Raw genomic sequence first — 22,962 nt, forward strand, 5'->3', positions numbered from 1 at the left:
AAATAGTAGAGTAGAATAAAGTAAAGATAGCAGTGTCAGGAAACTTTATTGTAGCAATTTGACGATTGAATTAATTTTATATCCATCATATTATTTATGCATTTAGATCCTGAGTTCCCTTCTCCTGTTCAGTCTGATAAAATATAATTTTGACTTTTAGATTTATAAGTTGCTATTCATTGCAAACATATGTAAGTAAGGCAAACTTATGAAAGTTCTAATTATTCACTGTGTTTAGATTCTCAGCCTCTCAGTAGTTTAAATAACATTTACATTTTTCATACTGCTCAAGTGATATATATTTGTTGTCATAAATAAACAAAAACAAAAGTTGGGAAAAAAAGAAAAAGAAAATTACCTGTACTTGACCTTCTGCAGAGAACCTATTCTAAAATAATTAATACTTTGGTGTGTTCCATGTGTGTAGACACATAAAATATTTTAACAAAAATATTGATAGAATTGTAGTATACATACAATTTTATAATTTTCTGTTTTCTGTTAACATCATACAAAACCCTTCTCATGCCATTCTTTCTAGAACATCGTATAGATGTACAGTAATTTATTTACCCAATATTAATTGTTGAAAATTTCTTATTTTTTGCTGTTATAAAAAAATACTTCTATGAACAACTTTGTAATAAGCATTGTTTTACAGTTCTTTCTTAGAAGAGAAATTCCTAGACTAAAGGGCATATGGATTTTTAATGCTTTTGAAATGATTTTTTTACAAATCCTCCTGTAGAAAGATCTCCCATTTTACAGTCCAGCCAGCACACCAGAATGCCTACATTCTGTTTTGAACAACAATAGATATTATTCTCCTATTTTTTAAAAGTACTATAGTATTGTTTAGTTTTGATTTAGTTTTGTGTTGTTGTTGTTTTGGTTTGGGTTTTTTTGGGTGGGTTTGGGGTTTTTTTTTTAGAGGGACATGGATTTACTACTGAATTTAAAATTAATTATTAGGCAGAATGACATCAGGGAAAAATTATAAATGGAATTTTCAGGACATGTTCAAAACAATCTCTCTGTCTTTACTGTTGAGGTCTCAACTAGAGTTTTCAGAGAGGTTTGAGATTATAATGAAGAGAAACAAGAAAAACAAAAAACAAAGTGCACTGTGTGTCTTAGAAATGGATCTAAGGAAGGAAAAGGTCAGGGGAACATAAACCAAAGTTTTCAAGTAGGAAAAGATTTTGCACTAGTAGAAATCTTCGTAAAAGAATTAAGCAAAACAGCGGTAACTGGTGTTTCCTAGGTCACTTGATGAAGTTAAGGTGGCATTTGATAGAACTGTGTTAGTTATTTAAAAAACTATGGTTTCAAAAAAAAAAAAAACTATGGTTTCAAGAAACCTTTTTTTTTGTTGTTCCTTGCCAGGCTTCAGGCACAAATGTTGATCACCAGAGTGACTTATTCTATAGTTAGAAAAATAATGTTCCTAAGGAGCACTGCTGAAAGCGAAAGACTGTGCAAATTCCAGTGTGGACTGAGTCATGTGCTTGGGATTCATTTGGGGTTTTCTGGGTTTTGAGAATATAACTGGGCATGGACAGTGCTCTGTGAATAAGAAACTCTGTAAGGAGGTGTATTAGACTTACTTCATACGGCATAGAGAATATCAGCTTTCCACCTGATTATCATATCTCAAGATCTTATGTTACCCAATTGGATTTACTTCTGAGCTGATTTCTAAGCTTGTACTCTTAATTTCTCTGACATTAGTCATCTCTCCAGATGAGTAAACATGGTGGCTGGTAAGGTCTGAGAAATAAAAGGAGATACTTACATTAATGCTCAAGAGCAAGGATTTAATGCAAAAATCCTCAGAGATTTGAAGCACACTCCTGCTTTAAACTTGCTAATATACTGTACTAAAGAACTTTATTATTAAGAAACTAATCTCATTCTCTAGAAGATAAATTCTGATTTTTCTTTTAGAAAATAAGCTTTACCCTTTTTTTTAATGAGACGTTTGTAATGTAGGGTATGAGCATCTAAAAATGAATATTTTGAGCAGAATAAAAAGAATTTTTTAATTTTTTTATGATGTAGGGCTTATGTTTTTTTTAATGCAGCTAAATGACCATCTAATTCTGTCTAATGAACCTTTAAGATTTTATACACTACATATTAGGGTTGGTGTCATCACCTAGAAATCCTCATTATTTGTCTACTCAGGTTTTATTAAATGGTTCTTTTAATTCATTTTTTAAAAAATATTGGCATCAACATGTCTATCAGGCTTTCATTTTTTGGTGTATTTGATTTTCATTTCTGTTTTATGAATTTATTTAAATTAGATATTACATAGATACTATTTTAAATCGAATTTTATTGGAAATAGACATTGCTATGCCTTTCTTACTTCATCCATTAAAACTGATAAAGGGGGCCTCCCTGGTGGCGCAGTGGTTAAGAGTCCGCCTGCCGATGCAGGGGATACGGGTTCGTGCCCCGGTCTGGGAGGATCCCATATGCCGCGGAGCGGCTGGGCCCGTGAGCCATGGCCGCTGAGCCTGCGCGTCCGGAGCCTGTGCTCCGCAATGGGAGAGGCCACAACAGCGAGAGGCCCGCATACCGCAAAAAAAAAAAAACTGATAAAGGAACTTTTTCCCTAATTGGATAATTAGCACACAATTGTAAATAAATAAAATAGGCATGTTGGCTTATCTCTCTCATCTATTAAACGTTCAGTTATTTGTTCACTCATTCCTTCCCCCACTGCAACAATTTTTACTGACTGCTTTCAGAAGCACAGCACAGTCTTAATTGTATAGGAATACAGAGGTGCATATTATGACAGTATTTATAGAGAAAACTATGAATCCATATACCTTTTTTTACATTGTTCTCCTTTCAAAATGTTTACTACTTCAAGACGTATGTATAATGTATATATATAGCCACATATGACTATTACAAATTAAAACAAAAACATCAAATGCTACAATACTACACTGCCTTATTTGATTCAAATATTTTGATACTTTCAAACGTTGTTAAAACATCTTAAAATAATTATACCCTTAAAATTATTGTCTATTTATTTATAGACAGATGCCTCGGCATATTTCTTGTTCCCTATATAATTTTTTCCATGATTTATATGATTTTTCTATATATTATTTTTTCATATTGTTAGGAAATACTTCCAGGTTTCCCATCTTTTGCAAATTCTATCCAAATTCTTAAGGTAAGATTTAAGTAATCTTGAATTAGTGACCTCTTTCAAACATTCTGCATTCTGTAGCTTGTCAGCCATTCTTTTGCATGTATTTGTCTTTATGTACACATTTATTTTAACACCTTAATTCTGTTATTTCCTTTTCCTTTCTAGTAGAACAAATGACATATGTGTTATTAAAAGTTACAGTCTAAGCCACTCCCATGGACTTCCTCACTAATCTTTAAATATAAGATGACATTAATTTCTTTTTAATAATACTTAATAACACTAATAAAAGGAAAAATTAAAATAACTACAATTTCTTTATATGTGACGTGGAAAATTAAAATAAAGTTAAAGATTTATTTTTGTACTTTAAAATATTAAGCAGGAAATAATTGAAAAAGGTAAGTGTTCAATTAGTTTGTAATCCTGAGTTTCATCACATCTCTTCTGTGCAATGTTGGGTTGTATGGTTTAGTAAAGTTCACGGCACATGTTGAGTGCTCAAAAAAATATTTGTGGAATTAATGATTAAGAATTTTTTCCCATATCCAAGTTATCCTCTACTTCAGTTGTTTCATCTTTCTTTATATTCCATCTAGGCCTGAAGTTAAGGCTCTAACAACACAATAGACTTTATGCCAACATGGGAATAAAAAGTTAGAAGTAATTAATTTCATATCAAATGTTGAGTTAAATTTTATCTCATGTTTCATGAAGCATGAGTTTATGTATATATAAATATGCTATAAAACGTATAATGTGTATGTTTGAGTGAGCGTGAGAGAGAGAAAGAAAGAGAAGTAGTGAGAATGCTGACACTTTAGCTGCTTGGCATTCAGATAGTCTCTGTAGGCAAATAGTCGCCTATGTCTTTCAATACATGTGAAAGTTACCAATTGAAGAAAAGCCACTACACTAAATGGGTTTTGGGAACTTAAATATTATTTTGTACTTCACTTTCCTCTTAAAAAGGAGAATGTTGAGTGTGTAAATAGCTACATCCTTTTTAATCTTATTGCACTTCCCCACCACTAGAAAAATCATTTACTGAATGTACTCTAATAAAGCTATTTTTAAGAACATAATCCTTTTCTCTCAGATGACTCTGTGAAATAATTTCAATTGGTGAAGAAAAGGTGATGATGAGCCTGTCTTCGGAGGTTCACAGTGAAGTCCCATACTCACTTCGGTGGGCCTCACTTAGTGATCACATTGACCTCAGGTCCCTTGGAGGTAGACCAAGAGCATTGAGTTCCTCTGAGCTTATATGTCGTTAGTGCTTCAACCGATAATAAAACATGTGCCATGACCCCGTTCACCTCTTCATTCAAAAGAGACATCATGGGAAGAGCTGAGGCTTTGGAGTCTTGGGCTTCTGTTCCATATCTTTCTCTAATTAACTATGTTACCAATCAATCAGACATTCACAATTATTTGTTGATACCAGGTTCCAGACACTGTGTTAGGCTGGAGAAGGGAAGATACATAAGGGGTTTGGAATGCAGGGGGGAAAAAGAGACAAATAGTGGACAATAAAATACAGCGCGGGGGCGGGCTCGTGTGCGGGAGTCCATGTGGACGCCGGTGCGGGATGGAGCAGTACGGGGTCGCCCTGGTGCAGCACAGCAGCTCCGGGTACAGGAGACGGTGGACTAAATGATGTAGAGTGTGGAGAGAGACAACATCTGGAAGATGCAGGGCCTCATGTTCCGGTGCAGCGCCGGCTGTTGTGAGGACAGCCAGGCGTCCATGCATCAAGTGCACCAGTGCATTGGGCACTGCCATGCCCCTCTGGCTCACCACCTTTGGTGCGACCCAAAGTGGTTGCACCACTTTCGCGACATGCATTGTTCTTGCCATAGTTCTGGCACCTTATCATTTTATTAAGGACCTTGCTGTGTTTTTACCAACTTATTACTTGAAATGATAATACAGCCTGTTTGCTGTTGCAAGACTGTGATATATTTTCCTAGTGGTTTGGTTTTAAAAATAAATAAGACTTAATTTTTCCTCCAAAAAAATACAGTGCATTTTGGGGGAATATTTGAATATTTGAATATTACTGGGGGAATATCAGGTTGTTACAAGATTATAGAAAAATGTTATCAAAATGTGGTCTCTAGACCAGCAGGCAGCATCAGATTCACCTGAAAACTTGTTAGAAATACACATTCTCAGCCTCCACTAGATAGACTGAGCCAGAAAGCCTGAGGGTGGTGACCAATAATCTTTTTCATGAGCCCTCCAGGTGATTCTAGTGTCCACTAACTTTTGAGGACCACTGGTGGAAGAGAAACTCACAACTGAGACTTGTGAGTCAGAAAAAACTTTCCGGAGAAGAGTGTGCCTGAGCTGAGATCTGAGCAAGGCATTATCCAGGGGAAATTGTTCCAGGCAGAAAAGGGTTGTCTTTGTAACACCAAGAAGTGAGAGAGGACACAGATCATGATAGCATGTGTGCCAACCTCTGCACTGGGCTTTTTTTCAATCGGTGACTTTCACATGCACTCAAAGGCACAGGCGACTATTTGCCTATAGAGACCATCTAAATGTCAAGCAGCTGAACTGTCAGCCTTCTCACTACTTTTCTTTCTTTCTTTCTCTCACGCTCACTCAAACATACACATTATACATTTTATAGCATATTTATATATACATAAACTCATGCTTCATGAAGCATGAGATAAAAATTAACTCAACATTTGATATGAAATTAGTTACTTCTAATTTTTTATTCCAGTATTGGCATAAAGTCTATTGTGTTGATAGATCCTTAACTTCAGGCCTAGATGGAATATAAAGAAAGATGAAAAAACTGAAGTACAGGATTCAAAAAAGAAAAAAAAAATATTGTGCCCAAACTCACAGAGCTAACACATGTCAGAACAAGAATTTGAAACCAGCTTTACCTGCCTCCATAGCCAGAATTCTTTCTTCTGTGCCACTTCACCTGTCAGCAGACAGTCATTTCATCTGGGCCACAGGGCTGTGACCATCAGATGAGATGCTGTAGTGGAAAGCTATTTGTAAGTGCCAAAAACTCATGTTAAATATGTTTGTGATTACTTTGGCCTTCTTACCAGATAAGAAGTCTCGATGAAAATTTAGGATATTTTCACTAAATCAATGCTAGAATGACTCCTATTATTTGTGGAAGCAAGTATGTAACTGTCCAACTTTTTTTTCATTTTTGAGATGTGAGTGGTAGCTTGTATGCATTCATTCAACAGATAATTTGATAAATTATCTGATAGGTTCCATGTTGCTGGATTCTGGGAATACCATACTGAACAAGATAAATGTGCTTTCTGTCCTCATAGAGTTTATGTTACACTAGTGGATAAGGTTTTTAAAAATAGTATACACTAGTAATCCAATATTACTGTGACTGTAGTTCCTCGAATTCAGTCAAAATTAATCTGATCCAGAACAGTCTTCTGTTACCAATGGCCTTGGGTTAAGAAGCAGCCACAGGACTGTTTCTACTCCCATTCCAGCCATTCCTTTTTCTGAGTATTTTTGTACTTTCATATTTCTTCTTAAGCACATTTTCTTAATTAAATAAATGTTTCTTGAGAAGAACAATGGAGGTAGGTAATTTCAGTATTCAGCACAATAATTAGGATTTTTTTTTAGAATTAATTTTTGTTCCTTATTCTCCAAAAGAGGTGAGGGCAGGGAGAAAGAAAAATTTTCAGAGACATTTAGAACTTATTAAATATTCAGTGTATTCTAGGATCAGTCAAGTATTAATCAGCAATTAAGTAAATGCACAGATACTAATACAATTGTAATGTCTGCTGGTTTCTAGAGAGAAGACAGGCTAATTTTGAAGGAAACAAAAGCTTGGATAGAACAATTTGAAAGAGATTTGACAAGGGCACAGATGACAGAATCAAATTTGCAGGATAAATATCAGGTAATGTATGGAAAACAGATTTCAATTTTTTTAAAAGCCTTTCATGAGTAAGATTCATATTTGTCATTTAATCTGTTTAATCTTTCAAATGATATTAATGAGAAATGTCTTTAAAGAAATAATATACATTATTTTGTTTACATATAATTTAATAATTGTATTTCTATATATATAGGTAGTTTTTAAAATTTAATACATTTATATATTGTGATGTGATTGCCATTGTAGCAGTAATTAGCACCTCTATCATGTTACATAATTATCATTTCTTTTTAGTGGTTGAGATGCTTAAGTTCTACTGTCTTAGCAAGTTTGATGATTATAATACAGTATTGTTGTCTATATTCACTGTACTGTGGATTTGACATCTAGGACTTATTTACTTATATATACTTAAATATCCGTCCTATTCCCCTCTACCCCCAGCCCCCTGATAACCACCATTTTGCACTCTGTTTTTATGAGTTTGACTTTTTTAGATTCCATGTATAAGTGATATTATATAGTGTTTCTATTTCTCTGTCTGCTTTATCTCACTTAGTATAATGTCCTCAAGTTTCATCCACATTGTCACAAATGGCAGGAGGTCCTTCTTCCTCGTGGCTGAATAACATTCTGTGTATATATACACCACATCATCTTTACCCATTCATCCACTAATGGGCACTTAGGTTGTTTCCATATCTTGGCTATTGTGATAATGCTGCAATAAACATGGAGTGCATATATCTCTTCAATATCCTGTTTTCATTTCCTTTGGGTGTACACCCAGAGATGGAGTTGGTAGTTTTAAATCGTACGTATCTGCACTATATAGAGTTCTGAGGCTTCATGACTTTCTGAGAACTCAGAGTCTTGTAGATGACCCAAAACACACACATTTAATCGCTGTTTTTGTACAACTCATGATCTTACAGATGTTACCTAATAAAAAAATTCCACCAAAAAATGACTTCAGTGCCATGTTGAAAATTACTATAGAATAAACGGAATCAAATAAAAAATTGCAACATGACTATTTGGAGTGGGCCCATTAATGAGATCAGTTTCTCCTGCCACCTGCCTCCTTCAACACTATTGCATTCACATTGCGGCCAGTGTTATTGCTGTGGTGGTTCTTCTTTCTTCCAGTCTCATTACACTATCATTAATTGTATTTCAGCTTCCAATTTCCACTTCAAGAGATTTTTCCATTAAATTGTGACTTAACTCTGTGTAGCATTGACATTTCTCCTACTTAAAATATCATTGCATTTTAGTAGCAAAACTACAGTATATTCTAATCTACATTATGTTTTGATCATTTTTGCTACAAAAAAAGGTGTGCGTGATATAAGAGATGCGAAGTGGCAGATGATAAAAGATTTAGCCGTTAGAGTTAGTGTGTGATTTTATATAATCCTCTCTGTAAAGCGTGCCTGAATTCAGATTGATGATGCCATCAGTATTATATTTGATGGACTTGGCAATGCAATACATTCCGTATGTGATTATATGTTTGTACTTTTTGCTGTGAAACACAATGTAATTTTTTCCCCAAAAAAGATAATTTTCTGGGAGGAGCTCCATTAAAATGATTAAATCAGTTAATTGAGACTATAATGCAAGAACAGAGTGAATGTACTTATTTAGTCCATTAGCGAGTTTTAGTCTTAGCATAAATTATCAAAAAATAAATTCCAGGGGCTTCCCTGGTGGCGCAGTGGTTGAGAGTCCACCTGCCGATGCAGGGGACACGGGTTCGTGCCCCGGTCCGGGAAGATCTCACATGCCGCGGAGCGGGTGGGCCCATGAGCCATGGCCGCTGAGCTTGTGCATCCGGAGCCTGTGCTCTGCAACAGGAGAGGCCACAACAGTGAGAGGCCCGCGTACCGCAAAAAAATAAATAAATAAATTCCAAGTTATAAAGTTACCGGTTATACAGATGCTAATTTATAAGATGAAAACAAAGGATTAGAAAAGTATAAATCAGAAACATTCCTTTCAGGCCAAAGATGATCACAAGTCTCTTAAAATAGGGTTAGACAGCAGAGGGAATGTTTTCTTTCATTTATGTGTTTATTATGTAATCAAAATCTTCTGTTTCTACTTATCAATTAATAGTGTATTTTCCAGTTTTTCCCTATATAGAATTCTGTAGAACAAAATTGAAGACTGATTTTATGTTTTGGCATTTTAAAATTACATTAAGTTAGAGGGAATGGAAGGTAAAGTTTGTGGGAAAATATTTATTCACCATCTCCCCCAAGTGTTCGTTATGTGAATTTACATGTTTGTTTACTCAGCGACTTAAGAAATTCTTTCAAATGTTACCTGTTAGATTCTGCAGGGCTATTCTCATGTTCTTTAATATAATTGCACATTGAGTGGCATTTTCAATTCATATTTGGACTTTGAGACATATTTTAGGATGTGTTAATTGAACATAAAATGTAGGACTTTCATTAAAATCACTACTTTCTGAGGTTAGTATTAGACTTACAGTTAAATCTACATATTACAAATTTATGTTAACCATACTGTGACAAAAGAAAGATATACTACTTAATATTTTAACACCATAAAATTAAAGCAAAGGATTATTACCTAAGTGATGTCCCCTAAAGTAAACCTCTTTATACACTTAACTTAAACACAAATTAAGATATTGTTAATTCTGTACTATTTTGATATGTGCAATTTCTATTTGTTAATTATTTGGTGCTTTAAAGGAACACAACTATTTTGATTATTAATATAGATTTATACTCCTGTTGATTATTATTTCCTGATGAGCAGGGAGTGGCTTGTAGTTTACTTAACTAGGAATGAGAAATCCTAGGCTTTAGTCCTAACTCTACTACTTGTCTTTGCCAGGTCACCTCTGGGCTTGGTAGTAATAACAGGGCTTGTCTAGACTGTAGGGCGATGGGGAGCCAGAGAAGATAATATGTACAAAGCACTTAGCATGGAACCAGGCTCATCATCCGGGCTTGATGAATGCTAGCTGCTGTTAGCATCATGACTGTCATTATTATTGTCAACAACATATATTGAATGTTATCCAAATATAAAGGATTGTTATTTAGGAAATGTGGTTTCCTTTGCTTTTGCCTTTTTTGACTAACTGCCATGTTGTTGCTGTTTTTCCTCTTTTAGTCATTTAAGCACTTCAGAGTTCAATATGAAATGAAAAGGAAACAGATTGAACACTTGATACAACCAATACACAGAGGTGGTAAATTGTCACTTGACCAAGCATTGGTAAAACAGTCCTGGGATAGAGTGTCCTCTAGGGTAAGTTCTCCAACGATTCATTTCATTAGACTCATATAATTTAGTCAAAAATATTTTCTGTCATCTCTTTCTTCAAAACGATGTTACATCAGGTCCTCCTATCTCTGTCTGAGGTGGGAAGGTTTACCTGTGGGATAGACTTTGTCCACTTGTCAAGTTTTCCTTTCAGTTAGTGGAAGTGCTTGTTTAACAACTCTTTCCTGCTTTGCCTGCCCTAAGTGTGATATCACCATTGACCAGATGACACACTGAAATCCTGAAAGACCACCTAGGTTACTTCTCACTTTGCACAGTTTAATCCTGCATTGTTTAGAAGAGGTGACTCCCCAGGAATGGAGCCTCAACAGCTTCTCCAAATTCCATCATCAGATTTCATCAACAGTTAATCATCTTCCTATATTCACATTTATTTTTATATTCTTTAGTTTAAGCTTATCTTCTTATCTGGTCATGAACTTGAAGGAAAATTACTCTGTAACTTTCATATTAATATCTTGCAGACTTAAAGACCAAGATTTCAAAACCTCTGAAACTTCTGTCACTCATGGGAATATTTGCCTTGTACTCACCCTATTTTCTTCATTTTCATAATCTAACTTTTCCCATTAAACTCTATTATAGAATAGATTAGATCTCAGGCACCCCAACCCATCCCACCTCTCATTGCAATAAGCTAGGAAACAGTACTTGAGAATTGGATGAAGTGGAAGAAATGACAAGATGGTTAGAGAATTATATTATTATAGTAAGAATTGTGAATACTCATTTTCCTCCAGAGATGTCTAGATGACCCTGATTTTTCTGGACCTGTTTTCATCATAGAGAAGGTTTTAAAGGATACACATCAGCAAGTGTATAATTGCTGCATCTTTGAGCGTGTCAGCAAAGCCAGTCCATTCCCTTTCAGCAAAAGCCAGTCTGAAAATCAGTGGGCACTTTATGCTATTCCTTATAAGAAGAAAATTGCCTGATCTCCCAATAATATCCTTCCATGTCTAAGATGTATTTTAAGTTTCCTCAAAACTTGCTTCTAAGTGTCATTTTCTCCCCATTTAAGTTAATAATTTTGGGTTAATTTAATAAATGTCAAATAGGAAAATATCTGTGTTCTGAACTTCTCAAAGCATCAGATTCAGAATACAGATACTTTCTTACTTGATATTTATTACATTAACCCAAAATTTTTAACCTCAAGCATTTTGTAGGCTTTAAAATCATTTGGGGGAATTTTAGGAATTGTCTTCTGTGTTAAGATACTGTCTTTCTACTTTTGTATTTCAGCTGTTTGATTGGCATATACAACTTGATAAGTCTCTTCCTGCACCTCTGGGCACCATAGGGGCCTGGTTATATAGAGCAGAGGTGGCCCTGAGAGAGGAAATAACCATTCATCAGGTTCATGAGGAAACAGCCAACACAATACAACGGAAACGTGAGCAACACAAGGTAAACATTCTGGCTGGAAAACCTTCCAGCATAACAGTTCTAGTGTGTTACCGAATCAGGTTTGTTTGCCTGTTGCTCAGTAAGCCAAAGGCTGAGACACTGAGGTTTGCAGGAGAGAAAGGGTTTATTCACAGGGCAGTCCAGTGAGGAGATGGGAGAACAAATCTCAGACCCACCTCCCTGAAGGTGAGGGGATCTCATTATTTATGAGATAAGGCTGAGGCATGGGGAGCTGAGGGAAAGGTAATGAGAGATAAGAAAAAGGTGAGGTGATACTCGTTCTGTGCAGATGCAGCTAAGCCACAGGCTTCTTCATGGGATGTATGTTCAGAAAATGGTGGCATTCACGTGACCATAGGGTGAAGTTTTGGGCCCTCTGATGTCAATAGGCCACCACTCAATGCATGCCCAGATGGAGGGTCAGTGGACCTAGCCAGTCTTAACTGGCTGGAGCTCAAACTGGACACAGCTGACTCCAAGCTCCTAAATTCACCTTGGCCAACATCTTATTTTTTAGGCTGTGTGACCCTTAGAGAACATGCAAGCTTTTATTAAAGCAAGCCTGATCAGTGGAGACAGGTTACAGTTTATTATTTATTAATGGCTAACTGATAACTATCCTCGTTTCACTAGTATGGTCTGGAACTTGCCCTGAATCAGGCCTCCCAGACATCCATTCATACTGGTTCATAGATGTTGCACCCTCTTAGAAGTTCTCTGATCTGCACTTCCCTTTTCTGTACTTGTTAACGACAATTCCAGTAGACTCATTACCTGAGGTATTTTCTAATAGCTCTGTGATGTTCTTTTATCTGCAGTCACCTTTGTTATTTCTCTTGCTATTTGTTATCTTTGAAAAGATAAGGCAAAAGACAGTGTGAATTTACATAATAACGTGATTGGCCATAGGCTCCAGCCCTCATTCCTGCCTCCATTCTCAAAGGAAGGCAAACCAACTCACTGGTTGTCGTGTCCTGATGCTAAAGGAGTGGGGTCCGGGTAGGGGGTTAATAGTGGCCTTAGAAAGGGGTGGGATTAGGCCTGGCTGGTCTCTTAGTCATTTGTGACTCTGTTTAGCTCATTGCATGGTTTGTTGTGCCCAGCGTAAGTTCTAATACACTTCCTCTGCGTTTTGTGATAGTACAGACCTAGCTCAAAATGCTGTTCTTCGTTGTCTCATTGATGCAACCCTGCACTTTGTGCAGTTGAATTTGTGCACCTCATTTATTGTGTCATGAAGGGGATTTACTCTGTATGTGGAAAATAAACAGACAACCAGGTCTCACTTTGTCCTGCACTCCTGGTTGAACATAACCCTGGTTAAAGCCAATTCTCTGCCTGGCTCCTGCCCACACTCAGGCAGTTGACTGTGGCTGGAGAAGAACACACCCCCAGGCACGATGACTAACCCAAGTGGGTCCTTAATGCTTCCTGGCACTCCAAAGGCATTTTTGGACTCTATTCCCTCTGCATTTCTGGGGCAACTATTTTATAACTTGTCTCCTTAAACCTTCCACACCTCCTCCCTCATCCTTACTCTTAGCTGATGACACTGCTTCCTATTTCTCTGAGAAAATAGAAGCAATCAAAAAAGAATTTCCGCAAGCTCCCACGACCACATCAACCCACCTACAAGCATTTGTGCCTGAATACTCCGTCTCCTCTTCTGTTACTATGGATGAACCATCTGTGCTTTGAGCTAAGGCCAGCCCCTCCACATGGGCACTGGATCCCATCCTCCCTGCTCTTTTCCAAAAGATAATTCCCGTAGTTCTTTGCTTCTTTATTTTTTTTTCTCTCTCTCTCTGCTGGATTTTTCCCACCCACATAAAATATACCATTATTATTCTCATCTTTAAAAAGCCTCTTTCTTAACCCTACCTCCCTTTTCAGCTACTGTCCTTTTTTTTTCCTTCCTTTTACAGTGAAGCTCTTTGAAAGAATTGTCTTAGATCTTATTTTAGCTTCATAGTTCTCTTCTCCCATTCTTTCTAGAACCCATTCCAATCACGTTTTTCCTTGCCCTGCTATCCATGTCAGGTTCAGGAGGTTCTTTTTGTTCCTCAGTCAATGGCCAATTCTCAGTCCTCATTTTACCTCACTTATTAGAAGCATTTTAGATAGTTATTCATCTTTGAAAGACTTTCTTCATTTGGTTCCCTAATTTTCTTTCTATTCCCCTGGCTATGCCTTTCCAGTCTTTCCAGTTAGCCGACATTTGGTCCAAAATGTCCATGAGCATATTTGGTCCATGCCAAATGGTTTTGGACAGGGCCAATATCAAGAACCTTTTGCTATAGACCAAATATCTCCGTGGACATTTCAGACAGAGCCAAACATGACCAATTATCAAGGACCTTTTGGCATGAGCCAGATGTTTTATGGTCATTTTGGACAGGACCAAATGGTCCTAAAAGGATCTTTCTTTCTCTTTCAACAAATATTTATTGAGCTCTTTCTATGTGTAAAGTGGCATTACAGGCATTTGTGATAAACCCATAAGCAAAATAGACAAAATCCCTACCCTAATGTAACTTGCCTTCTTATAGGAGGAGGCAGTTAAGAAATAATAAACATAATAAATAAATAAATTTTATATTAGAAGGTAAAAGGACAGGGAGTATTAGGTGGTGTTGCAATTTTAAGTAGGGAGGTCAGTGAAACCTCACTGAAAAGATAATCTCAAACATGCAAGCACATTCCCACCTGAAGGCCTTTGCCCTTGCCATCATTCTGGAATTTTCTTGTCCCTTGGCCTGAAACATTCTCCAGTGATATTCCCAATACATTCTTCCTCATCTCCTTTGGGCCTTTATTGAAAGGTCAGCTGTTAGTCAATCCTTTCTTGGCCACCCCTTTGAAAGTACAACTTCCCTTTCCCCTTGCCTATTCAATTTTTCTCTTTAGCATTTATCTTCATCTCAACTGCTAATTTAATTACTTACCTTATTTATTGCTTGATTTCCTACACTGTAATGTCACCTCCATAAGGCCAAGGAATTATTGTTTGTTTTTCACTCTTGTGCCCCCAGCCTCTAAAAATGATTTTAGAAATATTCAGATTTTCAACTTTTAATCAGGTCAATCATGCTGATCATACTTTCTGAGAATTTGTTCATTTGACTACATTTTCAAAATTATTGTCACAAAATTATTCAAAATGCTCTTCTATCTATTTTCTTATAATCTTTTCTGTGCCTATAGTTAAGCCTCCATTTGTCCCCACTATTGTTTCTTTGCACCTTCTCACTTTCCTTAATTACACTTTTGACATTGTTCATTTTCTCTGCTGTATCCTAATAATCTTTTTCCATCTACTTTCTTACCAGAGGAATGGCAGTATCACTCTTTTAACAGCATCACTCTGGCTGCTGTGTGATGATAAGGCTGGATTGGTGATAGAGGGTAGGAGCCAGAGAACCAATTTCAATGATCCAGGTAGAATGGCTTGAGCAAAGGTCATAGCTGTAGAGATGTTGAGAAGTGGTCAGATTCTGAGTATATTTTGAGAGCAGAGCAAAGAGAATTTTTAGCATTAGATATGGATTGTGAAGGAAGGGGAGTCATAAATGACACTGTGATTTTTCAACCAAGCAATTGGGAAAATGGAGTTTCCATCAGTTGAGATGGAGAGACAATGAAACAGGTTTGGGAAGAAAGATGGAGGTCAGTCAGGGGCAGGGTAAGTATGAGACTTTTTCACATCCAAGTGGATGTGTGGAGTGGGCAGTAGGAGCTAAGAGGAAGGAGGGGGATAAATATTGAGTCATTGAGGATGACTCTGAATATATAAAGGGATGTTTAAAGCTCTGAGACTGAAATTAAAGAAGGACGTGTAGACAGAGAAAGCATCAAGCACTGAGCCCTGAGGGAATCCAGTATTAACAGATTAGAGAGTAGAAGATGAACCAGCAAAAAAAAAAAAAAAAAGAAAAGAAAAGATAAACCAGAGTGAGAAAAAGCAATCAGCGAGGTAGGAGGGGATCCAGCTACTGTGTTTTCTTAAAAGCCAAGGGAAGTAGTGTATCAAGGAGAGAGTATTTTCAGTAGCATGGCCATAATGATCCTTTTAATATGCAATTCAGTTCATTTTACCCCTCTGTTCACAACTCCCCACTGGCTTCCATCTACTCAAAAGAAACACCAAAAAATTCTTTGAAAGGCCTATGAGGCCCACAGATCTGCAGCCCTTTCCCTCCTCTGCCCTCCCTCACCCCCAATCTGCTGTTCCAATGGCTTCCTTTGCTTTCTCTCAATCACTGGGAAAGGTATGTTGATAACTCCCACAGCCATGTGGGTTTCTCAGTTTATCCCCCTGGTTCTATGAGCTTTGTCTTTATATATTTTGAGGCTTACTACATATGTACAAGTTCAGAATTAATGTGTCTTCTAGTAAATTGAAAATTTCATCACTAAGCAATTACTAACTTCTAATGACCTCTGTTCAGGAATCTATTTTGCCTGGTACTGAGGCACTCATACCAGCCTTCTTTGAGTAGTATTTGCCTGGCATGTTGTTTTCCATTCCATTAATTTCAACCTATCCTTGTTCTTAATGTTTAGGAGTATCTCTTTTAAAAAGCAGATGGTTCTGTTAGATTTGTCTGATCTGACAATCTCTGCCTATTGATGAGTAAATATATATTCCATTTGGATTTATTTATAATTATTAATATACTTGAATTTGTTTCTACCATTTGACTCTGTTTCTATTTGCCCTACTTTTTCTTTTTTCTACATTCTTCCTATTTATAAGTTGATTGAGGGGTTTTTGTTTGTTTATTCACTTGCTCATTTTTCTTACTCCATGTTTTCCCTCGAACTGGTTTGAAGTTATAAACTCTAGTTGTGTAGTGTGATTGTCCTTGAAATTATACCATATAGATACTTAATGAAATTGAAAGTTAATCAATGTCTTAACCTCCTCTTGATCAATATAAGGAATTAAGAACACTTTAACCAGGTCATACTCTTCTAACCTGCAAACTGTTGTTGTCAAGTATTAAATTACTTACATTTTTCTAACACCATGAATGTGTTGTTTCTGCTGATTCTCACTCATGATAGCTTGTCTCCTGTGTTTGGTGACCTTTGCTTTCCTCCTTTTTCATTTGCTGTCTACCAAGCCCACATCAGCCCTCTTTGAGGGTTCTGGCTAAACGTAGGGGGTCTCAGTTTCAGTGTTTCTCACCTTATTCAAGTTGCAAGACTCCATCTCCTGCCACAGTGGTTTAGATGTTTGCCCAGGACAATCAGCTTTTTCAATCTGTTTTTGCTCACAGGACCATGATCCAGTTTGGGGTCATGTTATACTGAGAGTGGGAGCCCTAAAAGGTTTCACTTACTTCCTGTGAGCTCACCAGTGAATTAAAGTCATATGCTGTGCTCAGCATCCAGCTATTTTGTAGTGAGACGGCCTTTCAGAGGACCCAGTGACATCACGCCAGTTGTAGTTCTTTTGTCATATGTGTGAAAATGTTTTTGTTGGTTTTGATTTCTTGTCAAGATTTTTTTGATTAACTAGATACAGAAAACTACAATAGGGAAAGCTTCTTGGGAGGCACCTGGACATTTGGGTATCCCGGTATAGTCACAAACCCCCACCGATACATTAACATACGGTCACACATAACAAATCAGAGCTGGGAGTGGTGGTGGCTCTCAGTTTGCCCTGCAGTCATTTGGGGGAGTTTCAGTCAAGATAAAAGCCACAGAAATGTGTCTGGATGTTAAGGAGGAGGCAGAGAATGACTCAAATACTCACAGGCAGTAGATGCTCTAGGACAGTCCTCTGGCCTCTGTAATCAGCTCTGAGATGCCTGTAGTTCCCTCCCTCTGGGAGCAGGGGACTTGTGAATTTCTGTGCGGTTACCTACAGACTCAAAGCAGGTCAAAAGGTGGCAATAGCAAATATATATCAGGATAGAAATAGTTTGGTCCTGGATTTTTTTCTACAATGTAAAAACTAATGTCCCCGAATTAAACAAACACATATGACTTTCACATCTTAATTTATGTATGAAAGCCTTCATGTGTACCCTTCCATCAAGTGTATCTCTTACGATTTAGGCTGGTTTTTGCTTCTGTTTTCTCCAATTAATCTACTAAATCTTAGTGTGAGAGAAACTGTTAGTTTTAATGTGTCATTCTGGTGGGCTAATATATCTTATTTTTCAGTGAGTGACAAACTGTTGGCTATTTACTCTGCTATTGAGAAACAACCTAAGCTCTAGAAAATATGGCATGAATCTACTTTCACCTTTCTCTTTCTTTGCTTCTGTGTGAGAAATTGGGTAGGAATTGTGAAGTGCATGTAAGTCTTTGTATAAATATGTCTTTTGACAGTGAAAAACCCAGAAAACAAATCTAAATAAATTATTAGAATTTGTGGAGTTCTATACAATCTGAAAAGAATCTTTATAAAACATCACATTTACTCTTCCCACTGTGGTATCTATGGGACATTCCCTGTGCTTGATTGAAATCTCCTAACCACAAGGGTATTTTCATAATATGTTGTAATGTAATTGACTTACTTTAAGATGGCAAGCAAACATCACTTTATGGTACCCTGCATGCACTCAAAATAGAATAACCGTAGAGAATTTAATATTTTTATTTTGACCATTAAAGGGTTAAACTAGTTGTGCTTAGTTTTAAGCTTTGAAAAATCAATAGATTCAAAATCAGGGAAAGAGAAAAACACTAACAATCATTGTTTATAACACTGACTACATTTCCCTTTGGACCATGTGCCTTTAAAATGTCTGAATGCATTGCTGTGCAAGTGTCATGTGTGTTTAAAAGATGCCATAATTATTAGCTACGGCTCTAGCACAGGGCCTATGGACAAGCACCCAGGCTCCTGTACAATGTAAAAGCCTGTGACCGGCACCAAGCTGCGTGTGGCTATGGAAGCATCATCAAGTTGTTGAATACACTGCCTCATCCATGCAAGCTGAAAATTATGCTTCTTAGCCTCCTGTGAACATGTTTCCTCATTTTTTTTTTAAAACTGTATCTTAGGATCTGCTTCAAAACACAGATGCCCACAAAAGAGCATTCCATGAAATCTACCGAACCAGGTCTGTTAACGGGATCCCAGTACCACCTGATCAATTAGAGGACATGGCTGAGAGGTAAGAGAACGTCCGGTTTTAAATGAAGTGTCTTTAAAAGGCTCGGTGGATGCTTTTTTTCCCATTTCTTTTCTTTCAAGGAATTGACTTTTTTTTTTTAATGAGGTGCTTACATTTGGTACATAAAAATTGAGTTCCCGTAATGTATGTTAAGAATGCCAATATTCTAGTATATTATTAGTTGAAAAGAGTAAACCTGCGTGTACCCACAGCCTGGAAATCACAGAAATGGTTTCTTCAGAGGCTGTATTTTTATTCAGTACTGTAAGGAACATTATGTAATATTGCAAAAACAGCTTATAAAAGAAACAGACGAGAGCTCTCTTGGCAGGGGAAAGAACTAAATCAAAGACTTCCATCAATTGTGATTTGCCTTTAAACCCAGAGCTAGAAACAGAACCAGATCTCCTGAGTGATTGATCAGCCAGAGTTTAGAAGACCTTGTGCCTGCATTTTATTTAATATTCACATGTAACAGGTTAAGTAAGCCCCGTTCTGTTACTATTAGTTACATCCTATAAATTCTCTGTGTTTTGTTTCTAGGTTTCATTTTGTTTCCTCCACATCAGAGCTACACTTAATGAAAATGGAATTTCTAGAATTAAAGTACCGTCTGCTCTCACTGCTGGTTCTTGCAGAGTCAAAGCTGAAGTCTTGGATCATCAAGTATGGGAGGAGAGGCTCAGTGGAGCTGCTTCTGCAGAACTACATGGTAAGTCTCCCTGGCGCTGACGGAGAGGTCAGAGGACACCTGGCTTTAGTATCTAATATCTTCTAGTTTATTGGGCACTGTGATTTTTATCTTGAATTTAAACATTAAGGTACCAGTGTGTTAAATGGGTTTGATGTAAGTTTGTGAGCTTTTCACAACAATCTGAAATATATACCTATATTCTTTGGAGATATGAAAGGTTTTGCTGCAGTAATCATATTGAACCATTGTGATTGGCTTTATTGCTTTAAAAAAGCAAGTTTTTTCATTGCATACAACTGACTGTGAACTCACTACTGAACCGGAATTAAAATACTTAAAGATTATCTTCATGTTTCTAAAATCCAATCATGAGTAGTTTAGAACAATCCTCAATTGTTCATGTGGGGACTATCTTTTTTTTTTTTTAATTAGGTCAAGCATGCCGTTTGTACAGTCATTCTGTGAGCTTCACTGCTTCCTGTGTGCACCCAGGAAAAGTAAAATTTTGTCTGCGAATCTCTGTACCAACTTAATTTTTGAAGAGTTTCTCATATTTTGGGCTATCAGCATAGATAATCCTATATTTACATAGAGTAGTAGCCCTGCATTAAGGAGGAAAGTAGGTTATTCTGTAACTAGCAGTTTCCATTTACATATAATCAGATAATTATAATTATTAATGACAGTTTATTTCTCTTAGTTAAACATGCCCCCCCAATTTATTAACAGTACAAATTTGCTCACAAAATTAATGTCAATAGGGCATCTCAGTCCTGTAACTGTTCCATTTATATTGAATCACAAGTTCTAAATGATAAATTGATGAATTTAAAATATAAGCCAATTTCTAACCTGACTAATCTCAGTGGCTCTGTAACTGGCATGACTGAATATTTATTGAAACCATATCTTTACTGAAGCATCCTAGAACCATAATATATTTTGCTACATTTTAATTTTATTTTCTAAGCGCTAAATAAACAACATGAATTTGAAAAAAAAAAGGTTTAATAGGTTAACAATAAAATCTTTCTTTAGATTTACTACAATTTTCTAGGAAACATTTGTCCAAAAATGTGAAATCTGTGACGCTATGTTCCCTTATTCATTTTGAATGATTTTGGAAAGTAATGAGAAATCTGATTTTTTTTTAAGTTTCAGCAATTGCATTAGTCCCCAAAATATTAAATACAGATATGCATTTATATTTTCGGGTTTAATCATGTCAAATGATACACTCTGAGCTCAGAGGTAATTATTCAAGATGCGTCTTTGTTCTCGCTATTTAAGGAGCGCCAATTAGGTTGACATACCTAATGGGACTGTTCCACCAGGTTCATGTTCCAACACAAAGATGTTAATAATTCTCTTTGAACTTCTCAACTAAAGCATATGTAAGTAAAGAATTATTACTAATGAATAAAAAAAAATCAGTACTTTCTGCCTACTTCATAGACATTCACTGAGCTGCTAATTTTAAACTGCTAGGTAACGTAACTCTCAAAATTATTTGTAAAATTGCTAATAACTCTACAAATATATCAGGTTTTAATAAATATTTCCTAATATTTTATCACCTGATAAAAAATACATATTTATCGCCTAAGCTTCTATTTGAAAAAGGGGTTTAAGGTATTTATAGTTTAATAGTTTTAATAATTGTAGGATATTGATATTTTCTATGTGCCGAGTGTTTTACATGTGTCATCTTCCTTCTCAGTGATGACCCTATGGGCTGGGCATTTTCACATTGTTTCACTGAGGAAATCGAGCCTTTGAACGCTCAAGTCACATGCTCCAGGTGGCAGAGTTAGTAAGAAGTGGAATCTGGATTTGAATCCACATCTTTCTGAATCAGAAACCTTTGTGCTTAAGTACTGAACTTTACTCTCTAACAAAATTGGCTGGGAAAAAAAGGTTTTTGTTGTGTTTTTTTTTTAAACTGAAAAGACCAAATAATTAAAATGATCTCTTGCAGCTCAGTGAACTAAAGAATGTAGTTCACATAAGTATCAGTTCCATTTAATGCTGGTCCGTAATTGACAGTATTTTACACTTCCATCCTGCAACCTGCTAGTTATTATTATGTCAGTTATGGGCAGCATGTTATTGGGGCAGGGTGGGGTGAGGTGGGAGAGATTATTGAAGCCTGGACACCAGTCACATAGAAATGTGTTGAATCATGGCTCAACTACTCGCTACCCATGTGACCTTATAAATAACTTAATCTTTCCCAAATTTTTAATAACCGCAACAACAACAAAAATAATAATAATAGAATATTAGGGATTTTTTTTTTTTTTTTTTTTTTGCGGTACGCGGGCCTCTCACTGTTGTGGCCTCTCCCGTTGCGGAACACAGGCTCTGGACACGCAGGCTAGCGGCCATGGCTTATGGGCCCAGCCGCTCTGCAGCATGTGGGATCTTCCCGGACCAGGGCACGAACCCGTGTCCCCTGCATCGGCAAGCGGACTCTCAACCACTGCGCCACCAGGGAAGCCCACCCCCTGGATTTTTTAAGGAAAAAAGACTGACTCATGATTGTTTTCCTTCTGTCTCATACCCCACAGAGCTTCTCTCATTCTTTTGAAGTTTTGGGGAAAATCATTCTCTTTAGAACAGACTGTTTCAAGGTGCATGAAGACTTTCAAATAAAATCATAAAATCAGTTTCTTAAATATAATCCTTTACTTGGTTTCTAAAAGAAATGATTGTAATGAGCCATATGCTGCTACATCAATAAGCAAAGTAATATTTGGGATGTAAGGGTTCCATAATTATCTTTTCCTTAGTCTGAATTCTCAATTCAATTTTATTCATTTGTAAAAAAAAGATACTTTTTATAAGAGTTAGGGAATTAGAGAACTACATAGGGGCTACGTAAGGTACGTAACCCCTAAGCGCTCAAGGAATTCTTGGAAAATACTTCACAAATGCTTGTTGATTAAATTAGGCCACATGATCTTGGTGAGAGATTACATACTGTAATGTAAATCAGAAGATGATTGGTTTGAATTGTTCATGACATAACCATGTTAGTTAACACATGCTCCAATTTTACAATGGAAGAAATGAGACAACGTTTCATTCTTTCACATAAAATAAGAGCTCTTGGAAGCGTAGACTGTGTGAATGCAACAAGTAATGTGAACATATGGTCTATTATTTGTAATGATTTTATTAAAGTAAATAGGCAGTTCTAATGAAACTACTTCTCAAAGTTGATTTTTAAAATCTTAAATTGTCTGGTTTACCTCCCTTTGAGTGAAATTGATGAGCTTTTTGTTTATTATATCTATATTTATCT

General features: G+C 36.5%; 1 protein-coding gene across 1 annotated transcript in view; it reads left to right on the top strand.

Annotated features, from left to right (window-relative positions):
• LOC132499746 (nesprin-1-like) overlaps positions 1 to 22,962 on the top strand; it is a 102,552-nt gene that overhangs the window by 51,776 nt on the left and 27,814 nt on the right. Inside the window, exons 8-13 of the mRNA XM_060114312.1 lie at positions 3,152 to 3,202; positions 6,993 to 7,100; positions 10,239 to 10,376; positions 11,658 to 11,822; positions 18,849 to 18,961; positions 19,505 to 19,673. Coding sequence (XP_059970295.1) covers positions 3,152 to 3,202; positions 6,993 to 7,100; positions 10,239 to 10,376; positions 11,658 to 11,822; positions 18,849 to 18,961; positions 19,505 to 19,673 — 744 coding nt within the window. The remainder of the gene's footprint in view (positions 1 to 3,151; positions 3,203 to 6,992; positions 7,101 to 10,238; positions 10,377 to 11,657; positions 11,823 to 18,848; positions 18,962 to 19,504; positions 19,674 to 22,962) is intronic.

This window comes from Mesoplodon densirostris, chromosome 12, assembly GCF_025265405.1.
Source record: "Mesoplodon densirostris isolate mMesDen1 chromosome 12, mMesDen1 primary haplotype, whole genome shotgun sequence".
Taxonomy (NCBI): Eukaryota; Metazoa; Chordata; class Mammalia; order Artiodactyla; family Ziphiidae; genus Mesoplodon; species Mesoplodon densirostris.